Raw genomic sequence first — 14,956 nt, 5'->3', positions numbered from 1 at the left:
ATAGACCCCTGCGAAGACAACCCAGCCAATAAGGAGGACTCTACCTTCACTGTAACTGGAAAATCCTTCAAAAAGTTCTGAATGGCATACCGCTTAGACATGTACAGTGGAAAAGAAGGCTTGTCTATCTCTTGTTATTTATTATTCATCACCTGTTTGATCGAAGGATGCAGAGGGAGGGACTCAGGCTCCCACATTTAGTATACTGCATGAAGATATCTTCAGATTCTTCCTGCACCTAGGGCACATAGAAAGATAGATTATCTTTGATATGCTGCAGAACCTCCTTGTTTCTGCCCCTGCACACAAAGGCCCCAGCGACCAACCTCCTCTCCTCCAGCCTCAGCACTAGTGAAAGGCTCCAAACGTTAATGCAGCAGCCACTGCAGCCTGTAATATTTGCTGAATGGCTTGCAATGAAGGGGCCTCCGCCTGAGCCTGCACACAAGGGCCAGCCCGAACTGGAGGCTCATCCGCATTCTCCATCCTAAAACACACCCTAAAAAGCACATAAAACCACCCAAAGTGAGCCAGTATTATATAGGTTGATCAATTAAATAAATGTCGTAAAAAACAGTGACGGCCAGGCCAGTTGCTAAGCAACTAAAACACTCTAGCAGCGTGCATGCTAATGAGCACAGGAATGCGAAAAACATTATGCCAGAGTCGTAAAACAGCCGGTTGCCCTACCGCAGCCTAAAACATCATCAAAAGACTGATCAGTACACCAGCACCAACAGCGCCCTCCCTGCGGACTGTACACGCTGATATAGAAAGCAGCGCGTTGGACCCCGGCAGAGCGGACGATACCCTGAAAGTTGGAGCAACCCTATCCTGCCAAAAGGACTTGTCGGAATACATGAGCCCACTGAAGCAGGGTTTCGAACACACGGTAAGAGCCTCTCGATATGCTGAGAAAAACAAATAAACTACATATCATACCAAGATCTCACAAAGAGCCCACACAGCAGGACATCTTACCAGGCCCCTGTGTCTGCTACAGGACGGCCTTGACCACTTACCTGTGACTTGCTTGAAGAGTCTTCAAAATAGAAGCAAACAAATAGGAAGTGGGGTGGGTCGTGCATCCTCTTAAAGTAGGTCAGGGGTGCAGGAGGTCGGCCATGTTGGGGAGGGATGGGAGAGGCCAGAGCACTAAATTGCTTGGAGGGTTCAGTGGAGGAGCCAAAGCTCACTACGGCATTTCTGTGGCATGGAAGACTTACCTGAAGATGTGCTTTGTTTTGCCACGCAGAAAGAATCATGAAAAATGGAGATAATTCAGTAAATGGAAGTCTTTCTAGAGGTAGCATGTTTAGAAAGGCCATACTGAAGCACATGTTTATGATACATCCTCTGCTGACCGAGCCTAACAAATTATTTTTGTTGCAAAAAGTAATATTTTCAGGCATTCGCACTGCAGAAGCCGTTTGAATATGTATTGTTTTGAGAATCATCCTTCAGCTATAGTGGCTGCCAAATATTTTTTGTAAGAAGTATATATTATTTGAATTATCTGTAAGTTGAGTGTTGTAAATTGGATTTTTATTGTAGATGTGCTTATTTGTATTAACTAAATTTCCAATAAACTTCTTTTATAGTGATTGTTTGTAACACACCCATAACCCCAGGCAGTTTTGCTCTGATAAAGCGCCTAAAATGAGTGCCCTGAGAACATTGGCCAATTTACAATGGATAGGTTTCTGCAAGTTTTCTCGTTCATGTGCCACAAAATACCTACATCTGAAGTGCGTCTCCTGTAGGGCCCAAAAGAAGGGAAACCACACATAAAGACAGAAAACAGTAGGAAAATGCAGACGACATTTGCAGAGACAGAACGGTGGGCAGTTGAAAGGATCAGAGAAGGAAACCTCTCACCTACCATGAGATGCACAGATGCAGAAGGTGAAATGAATGGCATGTACCAGTACTAGACAATGGACGCGGCAGGCAGGCAGAAGGGAAAGAGACAACACGAGAGTTAAGTGAGACACTGGACGGAACACAGCACAGGGCGTAGGCGCATGTAAATAAACATCAGCACTGAAAACACAAACAGAGATGGAAACATACACAACACTGTAGTAATTACAGAGACCACACAACATACAAAGACCACAATGTCTATATATGCACTTGTAAATTATAATCTTACTATAAAGAAGGTCTGGATACAAATATTCAGCTACAGTTCAAAGGTCACTGTGGTTTGACACAAAAACGGTGTGTTTGTTGTGATTACTGGCAGGGAACCATGTATTATACATGTACAAAGAACATCCAAAATGGGCACTGATGCAATGGCAGGATACTATCAAGTTCAATCAGTACAGAAAGAGGCAGTATTATGGTAACAAAAATCCTTGAGGGCTTACAACATACTCGTTACATTTGGTTAGGATTCCCTTACATGCATACTACTAGACAAAGGCTTACACTGCAGTGCAGTCCTGGAAGAATATTAACGACCTCAGAAAGAGAACTGGAAGGATGTCTAGCCTGGTTCCATCTTGAATGTCCTTTCAGTGTATTGTAACAATTTGTATGGAGAACTTCAACTGTCTTTGAAAGAGAAAAGCGTTTTAAGTGCTTTTACAATCATTCGCCTCTAGGTGGCAGCAGCAGCTCATGTTCTGGCCACAGTCCATACGAACACCAATGCGCTCCGCTCGATACCCACGTCGTTAATGTCCTATACATTTTGAGCACTCGTCTGGTTAATTCAGCATTTGAGTGGTTTATTTTTTTTAACATAATTAAATAAAATCCTTCAATAAAAAGGTCTAAATAAAATCATAATGCACCAAGGGTTTTTATCCCCTGAGGAACATTATAAACATTCGCAGAACTTTCGCCCACACCCACTTGGATACGTTTTTTTAAATTTGGGTGGGGAGGGGGGTGGGATAAAATGGCTGCACTGCGCCAAAATAACGGCGGCGGTTAACGGGTTAAATGTGCCTCTGTTTACAGTGCTGTGTTCGGAGCACGATATATGATGAATCTCCATAAGATGAAACCAAAAGGCTCCTGTGGGGAGGTCAAACACAGAAAGGGAAGAAAGCAACAAAAAAGCTGCACGTAGGGTGACCAGATCATCAAAACAAAAAAAACAGGGACAGTTCATGGACAAGAAGTAGGACTCTTCTAATCAAGGGTGAGGGAGGCGGATTCTGGATCCATTCACTTTCCAAAATAGCATGAATTCATCAAAGGGGAATGGATCACTTGTCCTGCTCAACCATTGGGTATACAGGAAATGAGGATGTCCCAGATGAAAAAAGGCCCTCATGCACGTGATGGGTATGGTGGTATCTGAAGCGGTATATGTTGGTTCTCCGCTTTAAGATCACGTCAGTGCATAACCATTGGGTCTGATTTCGTTTATGCAGCCTCCACCAGGAGGTTTTTACCCATGGTTGACACAGTAGTGAGCCGGTGATAAAAAAGTTATGTTAAAAAGACCTCAACCTAAGTTCTGCTACTTTATTCTGACTTGGTTGTAGGTCTAGTAAACTCTATAGGAGTGCTTCAACTTGGACTGAGTTACGGGTACTGGATGCACTCAGAGTAGTTAAAAATTAGAAGGGGGGGGAAAGATTGTGAAGGTATCTAAAAAAAGGTCGACATGTTTCTGCCTTAGTCTGCCTTGGTATAGGGCTTACGGGCATTCATCAGGACCAGTGGTTGGGAAACGTGAGGTTTAACAAAAAAATATGTGCTCAAACGTGAACGAAAAAGGTATTAACCTGTTTCTTCGGACTGGAGGTCTTACGGTACCTGTAAAGAGTAAGCACATGGTTTCGGCATACATACAGGGTTTGGGGGAAGGGGGGACATACATACCAAGCAGAACGTTGCTGCTTCTGTCTATTCATACATGAATATATAAACAACTAAAAAATGGCAATACTTTAAAAACAGGTTAACAATCATGGCAATGTCAACTCTCTCTTTTTCTCTCCATACTCATGCAGCGGGTTTTTATAGAAGTAGGACTACATTTTGCAGTAACAGTCAACATAAAAGTAGGACTATTTGACAGCTGTCATAGACATAGAAAATGGACTACAATGAAAGCTGCCTCCACAGACACAGATGAAGAAATATAGACGACAAATCAGATGTGTGACACATACAGCAATACAATGGATTTTTAAGCTAGCAGCATGTGCATTATAGGATGTTGGGTTTTTGCTTTAACAATGCCAAGAACGGCCTCCAAACAAGTAACTTGCAAAAATGGCTAAAAAGTTTGGCCCATGGCAGAAGTTGAAAATGGGAAGAAGGAAGAGAAAGGGAGACAAAACGCACTGTGATGCGGGAAGGCCTGAGGAGGTAGGCCTGTGTGTCTCTGAGAAGAAAGGAGGGATGAGAGAAGGCCTGTCTGTGCCTCTGAGGTGTGGGATAGGCTGTGACTATAGGCCTGTCTCTGTCTCGGAGATGAGGGCAGAGGGACGGGACTGTGGCATTTCTCAGGTACAGGGCTAACTCTAAAATAGATGTAGCATGTTACTGGTGATGTCTGCTCTGTGCACGCTGCTGTCAAACATAAGTGTCTCCTGTTGAGCAGCTTTAAAAATACCTCTAGGCATTGTGTATGCATCCATTCTTTGCTGTGATAAAACCCATGACATCATTGTGCTCAAAACATTTCACCAAGTGCATTTTTGGGAGTGCCTTTTTTTAGGGGGCAGTTACTGTCCAATTACAATCCCGCATTTCTGGTCATCTGGTAGAACCGTCCAGCGCCCAGCTTCCTCTTAGGTAGGTGGTCTTAGTAGTGCAGAGAAGGGTACTACAGCACTGACGTTTTGTAGGTCACAGCAAGTTGAGCTTGCCTCGGACCCTGTGTATCTCACTCAACCAAGTCACATGAGACAACTGCACCCGCAGACATCGTCACGGAGGACCTTCAGATGTAGTAGAAATAGTTGGAGGCTGCAGTAACTTGACCACATCACCACTTGCACACAACACCCGACGATTCCCCCCTAGACTCCCTTCAACCACTCATGCACCCTGTGCCCTGTCAGCGCTCCCAAACAGGGCAGCACACTGAAGTCCCAAACAGCGCTCTACAAAGACCAGGTGACATGACAGAAGTACCCAGGCTATAAGTGGTGTAAAAAAGGGTTCCAAAGACAACCAGTAACCAAAGACCCTTTTTATGTTGCCCGGCGGTATCGCCTCTATGACCCACCAATGTTAATCAATGAAGAAGCGGGCGCTGGAGACTGGAAGGCAGGAAACGAGGATTTTATTCTCTCCGGAGGAGAACACATCAATTCAGACAGCAAGTATCGTCACGAGGTGCTCTAACCACATCTCTGAGGCCTGGCCTCTTATACTAGAGTTTATGACCTTTATTGCACATAACACATTCTCGCAATACTATGACACTTGAAAGAACATCCTCGGAATCTCCCCATCAGGCCCGTTCCCACATACATTTACAGTTGGATTCCCCACCCCGGTCACAACAGGTGGTGGTTGTCGCGCAGCAGGGCATTCCGCCGATTCACGGAATGCGTGGAGTTGATCGGATCTCATAGGGTGGGGGCTTTGATCGGTTCGTGGGTCCTTTGATGGGGAGGGGAAGCTTCCTACTGTACGGGGTAATAAACAGTATCCGCAAGGCCAGGTGGCGGCCTGGGAACAAGGAAGACAAACGGGGATACAGGAAAAGGGGGTTTGTATCAAAAGGATCTGAGGCCATGAAAGGAATGAAGGGAGGTGTCGCGCTGGGAACAGGATGGGGTTCTGTGGCGGAGCTGCGCTGAAGAGGGGTTTATGACCCAAGGCATGAGAGAGCGGGGGTTGTCAGTGCGCGGGAGGTGCTTGCAAGGTTAAGAGAGAGAGAGAGAGACGCGCTGGCTATCAGCGAGGGGCAGGGAGGCCATGGTGCTCAAAATGGCTGTCGCTTACGCGCACAAATGGGCTCGGAAAGGGGCAAGATGGCGCCGATAATGTTGACGTTTGCAGTCTAATCTTTAACAGTGGGATGAAAAAACTGGGGGGGGTCTCTCAAAGGCACGTGGACAATGTAATTAGGACGTGGCTTATAACACATAAGCTACAAAATCTTTACCATAGTGTCCCGCCTGAAAAATTTGCTGCTTCTGTCCTTGTATTCAGATAAATAATAGACGATGTAACATTATACGTACAACAAGCCAGGACTATTAACTTTGTCAGTTGTTGTTAGCTGCATAAGATAAATAAGCAACAACTTTGGCTTCGTTGTACATAACATTGGAAATACTTAATTTCTGGAATGGCGAGACTGTGAAAGAACCAGAACGGGTCTTTTTGAAGGCAGTGAAGGGTGGCATTGCTGCAGCGGTAAGATTTTTTTTTCATCCTGAGAGCAAAATAGAGACTCTTCTCAGCACCTCTGCGAAGTAAGCAGAGAAATGTACCGGTTTTTAAATATTGTCTCGGTGCGTGCAAGACACTATTTGAAAACATGGATACTACTCTGTTTAACCCGGGCGCTGCACAAAAACCGGGACATTTCTGTAATTTGGAGCAAAGTGTTGGGACACTGCTCTGAAACCCGGGACCGTCCGGGGAAAACCGGGACGTCTGGTCACCCTAGGTGCAAGGCAACTTGAGACGGACGTGAAAGTGCTATAATCTTGAGCCAGGACTGGCTTTGGGGACTGCTTTATACAATGCTGTTTCTTAATAGGCAACTGGAGCTGTCTGAAGAGAGGCTGCAAAAAGTCAGCAATACGAAGTATTTTTAAAAAGCTAAGCATGACAATTTAGCGCACTGAAATAACCCATTCCAAATGAAAGATATTTCTCAGAACAAGGCTTCTCCTCTTCATGGCTCCCTCTTAAGACAATTTTTAGTTCAGGTCCAAGCTTCATCAATTTTCACAACTGCGTACAAAGGAAACATCTTGTTGGGCAATTCAAATATCAACTAAAGCTTGGCAGAATAAGAATAGGCACTTGGCATTACAAAGGTCTAGAAACACATTCATCCACAAAATAAGCCCCAAAAGCATTAATACAGCAAAGCCTAGAAGCATCAGCCTGTCCCATGACACCAATATTCATAAGGAGAGGTAGTCCAGAAACAACTCGGTGATCTTTTGAAAACTGCAAACTTAAAGTCGCTTACATAATTCAAACAGTGAGCCAGGATAAGAGGAAATAGGGTGATGTGGCAAAGAAGCAGTAGATATCACTCAGAAACATTATGGGGACTATTCCCAAAGGTAAACTTATATGGGAGTAAATCTACACATGTAAAGTTACTCCTGCACGTTGTAGTACATTTAGAAGTAAAAGTGTACTATACAATGTAGACTTACATGTCACCACCTCTGAATTGATGGGGGCTTAAATTACTTACACTAACCACTTTTCACATGAAAGTAGAGATCTCGCTATGATAAAGTATAAGGAAAAGTAGAAAAGTGTACTAAACTTTATAAATAAATAGTTAACATATTTTTATAATAAATATGTATGTTAAATTATATTAATTCTAAATGTAGAACAATGATACAGCACTGTTAATTTTGAATTACAATTTTAATGTATTTAGATATATGAAATTAAAATTGTTAAAGTTTTTTTTAAAACCTAGAGCACAATGTTTATAATTATTCATCATGTAATAAAGATTATTAAAAGGTAAGTATAGAATTCATTTAAATTAATTTATTTGGAAAAGTACTGCACTTTAATTTTTAAATTAAAAAAGGTAAATAAAATAGTTAATAATAAATACAAAATAGTTATTTTATTTTAATGTTAACATTTAATTACATTCATATACATTTCTAAGAAATCAAAATAAATTAGTTTAAAATTATTTACCATGGGATGCCTCGTTTGTTTTCTTTGGGTGGGTGTTCCAGTGCCACTGGTTGGCCTTGTGTGTTGCTGGACTTAAGCCAGGTCTGAGCTGGAGTACATTTAATACTCTTTTGGGTTCTTTGTGGCTGCAGTAGCTTTAGAAGTGCAGTTTGTGAATAGGAATGGGTTTATTTTTTTTGAGTGGGTGCATGTTCCTCTCTAAACCCCTCCCTAATGCTCCCAAAACCCCTGCCATTTAGTAGTAAGTATTCTCCATTTTCCAACGACTCCCCAACCTCCCACATTTACTATTAAAACGTATTCATACTGGCGTGGAGACCTCCACTGTCAAGGTGGAGGAGTGTGCTAGTCCGGTCCCGGAGTTCCTTCAGAAATGCTTGTCGCTGGTTCCCTGGCAAATGTTGAATGACGCGGAAAATTGTTTGCTGTAGCTCCAGAGCCCGAGCGCCTAAAGGAATTCAACAAAGGAAGGAGTGCTGACCGATTAAAGCCTGCCTGCTGCCTGCAGCGTCCCCCTCCCGCCGCCGCAACTGAGCAAGAGTCGCGGCCGCCGAGCGGAGGGGGACACCAAAACTACATCCCCCAGCAGGCCTTGCGGCGCCAGACGCCCTCCCATCGCGCCAGGCGGCGCATAAAGGTAGCGTCACCCCGGCAGAGCGGGTGACGCGGAAAATTGTTTGCTGTAGCTCCAGAGCCCGAGCGCCTAAAGGAATTCAACAAAGGAAGGAGTGCTGACCCATTAAAGCCTTCCTGCTGCCTGCAGCGTCCCCCTCCCGCCGCCGCAACTGAGCAAGAGTCGCGGCCGCCGAGCGGAGGGGGACACCAAAACTACATCCCCCAGCAGGCCTTGCGGCGCCAGACGCCCTCCCATCGCACCAGGCGGTGCATAAAGGTAGCGTCACCCCCGCGTCGCGGGAGCGCCCGGGGCTAAGCCCGGGCAAAGGGCAGGCCCTCTGTGGCCCTCAGGGGACCAAAGGAGACGGGACGGGCCACCCCCCTAACGGCGCACTACCCCCAGGAGCAAGGTGACTGTGATTTCCTTCTTTTTCCGCTTTAATAACTGTTTAAGTAGCCAATATTTATATTGTACTAAAAACGGATTATTCTGTCAAAATGACTAAAGTAAGAAAGACTCCTGTGGCCACAAGATCATCCACTAGAAACAAGAACTTACCATCCACACCTTTGCCGACACTAACTGCTATTGACCTAATGTTACAAAAAACTATAGGTGTAGATGCAGATGCAATCCAAAATACGGAGAGGCGTCTTTCATTAACCCCGGACTTGTGTTTTCCCAACTTATCACAGCACACTACTGCAAATACTACCGCAATCAATAACACCATGGACTCCTCATTCAATCAGGAAGAATCTCTCCTACTGCAGTCTTTTACAGGGTTGCCAAGTGGTCAAAAAAGCAGCAAGAAAACCGTTCTACTGTCATCTCCTATAATTGTAAATAGTTTAGAACAAAGCCCTTTGCTTGTTTCCAACTTGGGGGGCATTGTTTGTTCTCCTCAACCCGGAATATCTACTCCAAACTCGCAAGGGGGTACTTGTGTTGAAAGCTCACCAAATGTAAATGTAATAACTGTTGACAAAACACTATCCCCCAACAAGAGAAAGCGCCAACAAAAGAAACATCCAAAAACCAAATCAATAGTAAGGAAAATTTATAGACCATTAGGTCTTCATAAGCCATCGGCTAAGGATGTTTGGTTAAACTTTAGGTTGGCTAAAGCATCTAATGCCACACAAAACCCTACCTCTAAACTTGCCACTAAGAATACTAGTACACTAAATGATATACAGGCAGACCATACTAAGTCTTATTCAGTGCAAATGTGCCAGACTGAAAAAGTCAGTGCAGTGGATAACATAACATCAACTGACCTGGAAGAATTGATTAAATCCTTATTGCAACCTTTGTGTGATAAAATCACCTGCATAGAGCAAACCTTTGCGAAATTTGAAAAACAACAAAGAAAGGACACCTCAAGTATTCTAAAGGTCCTTTCCGTGCCAAAACCAAAGGAAAGCTCCATACCACTTAAAAGTAATCTTAAACAAACAAAGATTCTGAAGACACAAACCAATACCATTGCCTCAAGTAGCAGTTCTGTTTTGACACCTTCTCTACCTGTAAACACAACAGTGCAAAACACTTTAACACCACTGACACAAGCCAATAACAACACAGATACAGCACAATCCCTGGTTTCCTCACCCGAGAGCCATATTCCTGACACTGATGAGAGTGAATGGGCCGCGGAAGGTACATCCCCTGAGCCTTGCGGTGGTCAAACTGAGCCACAAAGGCCAACAACTACACAAAACGCTGCTCCTGATACACGCCCTAATCAAATACCCACAACAATAAAACCAAAAAAAGCCACCCACATTCACCTCCCACCTGACTCTCATCGGCACACCATAGTAATGATTGGGGTACCACAACTTGAGACAGGTAAAACAGAAAGCTATGGAGAACTGAAAAACAAAGTAAGCCATTGGCTAACTGTTCACAGACCGATTCCCCCATACATCAGCGGTAAAATAACAAATGTTAGAAGAGTGGATTGGGTGGGAAATAGATTTAAGTCCACCGAGGGCGATTGTGTTGTAGTTAACTTCAAGGATGGCCGCACAGCAAAGTTTATAATTAGCAGCTCTATTAGCAGCCTGATCCGCACTATGGATCTGAGTTATTTTACCCCCCGAATAACCATCCTCTAACATCAATGCATTCTTTTTCCACCGCTGAGCATGTGAGAGCCCCAGATAACTTTAATCAATATTACAGTGGGAAAACATCTAGAAACCAAGGCCACTATATTGCAGGGGAACAGCGTCAGCAAAGAAGGAACACATCCTGGGAACCCAGAGAGGTTAGATATGAAGGTACCTATCCAGAGAATTGGGAGGTTGCTCAGGGGACGTATTATCATCAAGAACACCTCCAATTTATAGATCCAAAGACCTACTATAATGTACCTATCACTAATAGGTTTGACGCCTTTTATAACCAGAGTGACCTGGAGGGGGTTGACTGACTACAGGCTGGCCCATCTACATTAATGCCAGACGATTTCACAGAACCTAATCACGTACAAGGAGAGACATACAACCAAGCCATAGTAGCCCCCCCTCTGATGACAAAGCTAGACAATCCCAGTAAGCCATTGCCAATCATGGACCTTCCATCCAATAACAACAAATCTCCTGTCTTGCCTGAGGCCCATAACCCCCCCTTGGCCAACTTAGAACCAGACCTGGCCAGCACTGTGAACTTGGGGGCTATACACACAGATATAACCAACCCAATGATAGCTCCAATTATCAGAGAAACTGTCATAGAAACAGTACCTGGTGATTGTAGTATGAGCTTAGTCTCTTGGAACATAGCCGGCTTGGCCGATAAATTATGTGATCCCGCCTGGTTAATACCTATCAAAAAATACACAATTATATGCCTTCAAGAGACATGGATGGAGGATACAAATGTCCATATTGAGGGTTTTCAAAGCTTTGTCATACCAGCAGCTGCATCAACCAGGGGCAGAGCAAAGGGGGGCTTGGCCAACTTCATTAACTTAGGTCTGTGTTGTAAAATAAGCAACTGTTATAATGCCAATCGGAACATTCAGATGCTTGAACTAAAGAGTGGCAAAAGTGTTTTGACCCTGATTAATTTTTACAATGCTAATAATGGTAATGGTGATTGTAATATTGTGTCCTTAACAGAGATGTTGAGAAAAACTGTATGCATCGTGTCACGGAAGTTGTTGATTGTAGGTGATTTTAATGTACACCCATGTGGCAATCCAGGCTCCACCCCAATGGGTTCTTTGGGATGTAATAATGTAGAAGGTTTCCATTTTGCCCATACTAGGGGAGGTAAGAACTTAAACGATCTAGTGAATGAAAACAATTTAATTGTAGCCATGTCCATGGTTCCTGAAACAAAGGTCTATGATGTTTCAACCTTTAAAGGACCTGGTCAGGGATCCTTTATAGACTATATATTAGTTTCCACAGATCTTGCAATTTGGGTCTCGAATTTCACCATTCTTTTGAGTGTTCACAGTGATCATAATCCCCTAACTATCAAACTGGGTGGGACTTTATTTAAACAACGAATGCCCCGCAATGATCGGGGAACGATGAGCTGTATAAATGGCAGACGCCGCATAAAATGGACAATGATAAACCAAGATATTTTATACACTAAAATAAATAAGGCATGTGAGGAGGAATTGTTAATTTGTACATCTTCCTACTCACCCCCTGAGAACATCTTGTCTGGGTTTGAGGCGATAGTTTCAACAATAGGTCCTATGCTAACGGCAACAAACAAAGGACAAAGCGAAAATAACTCTAAATGGTTTGACCATAACTGCTCAAAGGCAAGTAGAGATTTGAAGAATGCTTTAAAAATCAAACCTAGAGATTATGATCAAATAAGAAATCTTCGTTCGATCTATAAGAAGGCATTAGCCGTTAGGAAAAAAGAAATCAAGGCCAACACCATAGAGTCCCTCCTTGACTCTTCAGTGCTGGGGAACAGTAGTAAGTTTTGGCAAATTATCAACAAACCTTTGTTTGATAATCCTAATGATACAGCCCTTGGTACTAACATCTCAGAGGAGGAGTGGGTGACCCACTTTAGTTTAATTTTTAAGAGTAATGAGCAACGGGCAGAAAATGTCTTTTTAACTCCATCCGTAAATTTTTTGTGCTTTTCATTTAATGAGGTTGAAAGGGGTATCCAGGGACAAACTAGTAATAAGGCCCCTGGCCCGGATGGTTTACCACCGGACCTTTTTAAGTCCAGTACTTCCTTCTGGGCTCCCGTCCTCACTGCGGTAGTGAACGCAGCAGTGATTTCGGGGTGCCCAAATGCGTGGGGGTTATCGACCACAGTCCCTGTTTTTAAAAAGGGCGACCGTAGTAGCCCATTATGTTACAGGCCGACATCTTTAATAAATTCAGTAGCTAAAGTGGTAGGTGGAATAATTCTAAACAGGCTATCTACATGGGCTAAAGAAAACAATATTTTATCACCTATACAATACGGATTCAGACCCGGTCATTCGACAATTACACAGTGTCTGAACCTGTATTTGATTTTAAGTAAATATACCCTGGCCAAACAAGGAACTGTCTATATGGCATTTATGGACTTATCGTCCGCTTTTGACTGCGTGGACAGAGGCATACTATGGGCTACTCTGATAAAAATGGGCGTAGAGAGGAACCTTGTCAACTTTTTGGCCGATCTGCACTCGGATACAAGAGCCAACGTTCGTTACACCCAAGAACTAAAAGTAACGGGTGAATTTAGAATAAATCGGGGTGTACGACAGGGGTGCATCCTGGCTCCATTCCTCTTCAATTTGTATATCAACGAATTGGAGGAATTTCTCCTAAAGACTGAAGCAGACTACCCCTTTGTAGAGCGCAAAGGGGTTCCTGTGCTGCTTTATGCAGATGATGCTGTACTCATTTCTAGAACAGCAAATGGCCTTCAGAAACTACTAAATTCCTTCTTCAAGTTCATGGAGTCCCGTGGCCTAAGTATTAACAATTCTAAGTCCTACGTTATGAAAACAGGACAGGGTACACGGAAAACTAACTCTTTCTGAATAAATGGGGAGAAAATCCCTACCACCAATACCTTTTCATACCTTGGAGTCCTCTTAGATCACAAATTATCCTGGGGTCCCGCAGTCACCAAAAAGAAGGGTGAGGCAACACGTGTTAATGCGGCCATTCTTGGCTTTGCGAAAAAAATTGGAAATTGCCCAACGGCCGCCCTGCTCAAACTATACCAGGCAAAAAGTGTTGCTGTCGCCTGCTATGGAAGCAAGCTTTGGGGCTACTGTAAGATAAAGGACCTAGAGGTCACAGAAAATAATGTTCTGAAAAAGATACTGAGGCTACCAAGGGGCACTGGGAATTTTTCGGTTCATGAGGAGTTGGGTGTCCCCTATTTAAGTGACAGAATAGCAGTGAACCCGGTACTGTGCTGGTTGAATTGTTGGCTTAACAAAGATATACCTCTCACCCAAGCTTTAATAAAAGAAGCCCTAACACTTGATGGGAGGTTTAAAGTTCCGTGGTTGAAGTATATAAAGGACTGTCTGACTGCAATTGGCCGGTCTGATTTGTTTTTTGCTCCCAACTTGATCACGAAACCCGATGTTATCTTTGTTAAAAATGCTATGTTAATACTAAGATGCTCAGACAGAGAAGAGGTTGAGCTACAGAAGGACAGTGTTAGGAAACACCTACTTCTCAAAACCTGTCCACAAATGGAACCTTATTTGTCATGGCACATGACTGGCTATGAACGTTTTTTGTTAACAAGGTTCCGCTTTGACCTATTCCATCTCTTACTGGCGGTCCCAAGTGGGGCTCATCGGGGTGAGGTGTTGCCAGCTTGCGGCTGCGACGGGAAGTCTCCGCAAGATCTGGCACACTTTTGATTCATTTGCCCTTATTACACTTTACCACGGAAACTATATCTTAAACCGTGCCTCAAAAAACTGAACTTCGCACAAATCAAACCTGCACTTTACTATCTCCAATTGCTGAATTGTGATTGCACTTTATTTGTCTGTAACTTTTTAAAATCAGCCATCACCTTCAGGAAAAGTATGGATGGATAATTATGCTGCTAATGCCTTAGGCACTTTTAATTTTTATAATGACATTATTTATGTTTTTAATGTACTTTTAATAACGCTCATGCTCATGTTGCCCGCTGCTTTCTCTTTTTTACCTTATACTGTGTATTGGATCCCTTACTTGTCAAATGAATTATCCGGACTATTTTTAATTGTTTGTTGATGATATGTACTTTTATGATTGTAATGTTTACAATCGAATAAAGTTATTTGAACTTGAACTATTAAAACGTATTCATACTGGTGTGGAGACCTCCACTGTCAAGGTGGAGACCTCTGTGCAGAAAAGATAGGAGAAGGGGAAGGGGAAACCACCGCACGTAGGTTAGTGAATGGCATTTTGTAGCAAGTGAGTAGTACTATTGTAGCACTACTAAATGTACTACAAAATGCAGTTTGTGAATAGGCCCTAAAATCTATTGTAA

At 43.3% G+C, this 14,956-nt stretch overlaps 1 protein-coding gene across 2 annotated transcripts in view; it reads right to left on the bottom strand.

Annotated features, from left to right (window-relative positions):
* TRAPPC3 (trafficking protein particle complex subunit 3) overlaps positions 1–14,956 on the bottom strand; it is a 114,097-nt gene that overhangs the window by 83,299 nt on the left and 15,842 nt on the right. The window contains exon 1 of one of the 2 annotated variants that reach the window (XM_086956493.1): positions 1,883–1,925. The exons of the other annotated variant lie outside the window; for it this stretch is intronic. Coding sequence (XP_086812619.1) covers positions 1,883–1,921 — 39 coding nt within the window. The 5' untranslated portion in view covers positions 1,922–1,925. Of the gene's footprint in view, positions 1–1,882; positions 1,926–14,956 lie in introns of those variants that run through there. 2 annotated transcript variants of the gene reach the window in all.

Source organism: Lissotriton vulgaris, chromosome 2_1 (genome assembly GCF_964263255.1).
Source record: "Lissotriton vulgaris chromosome 2_1, aLisVul1.2, whole genome shotgun sequence".
Lineage (NCBI taxonomy): Eukaryota > Metazoa > Chordata > Amphibia > Caudata > Salamandridae > Lissotriton > Lissotriton vulgaris.
The sequence above is the reverse complement of the archived record's forward strand: the minus strand, read 5'-3'. Positions and strand labels throughout refer to the sequence as shown.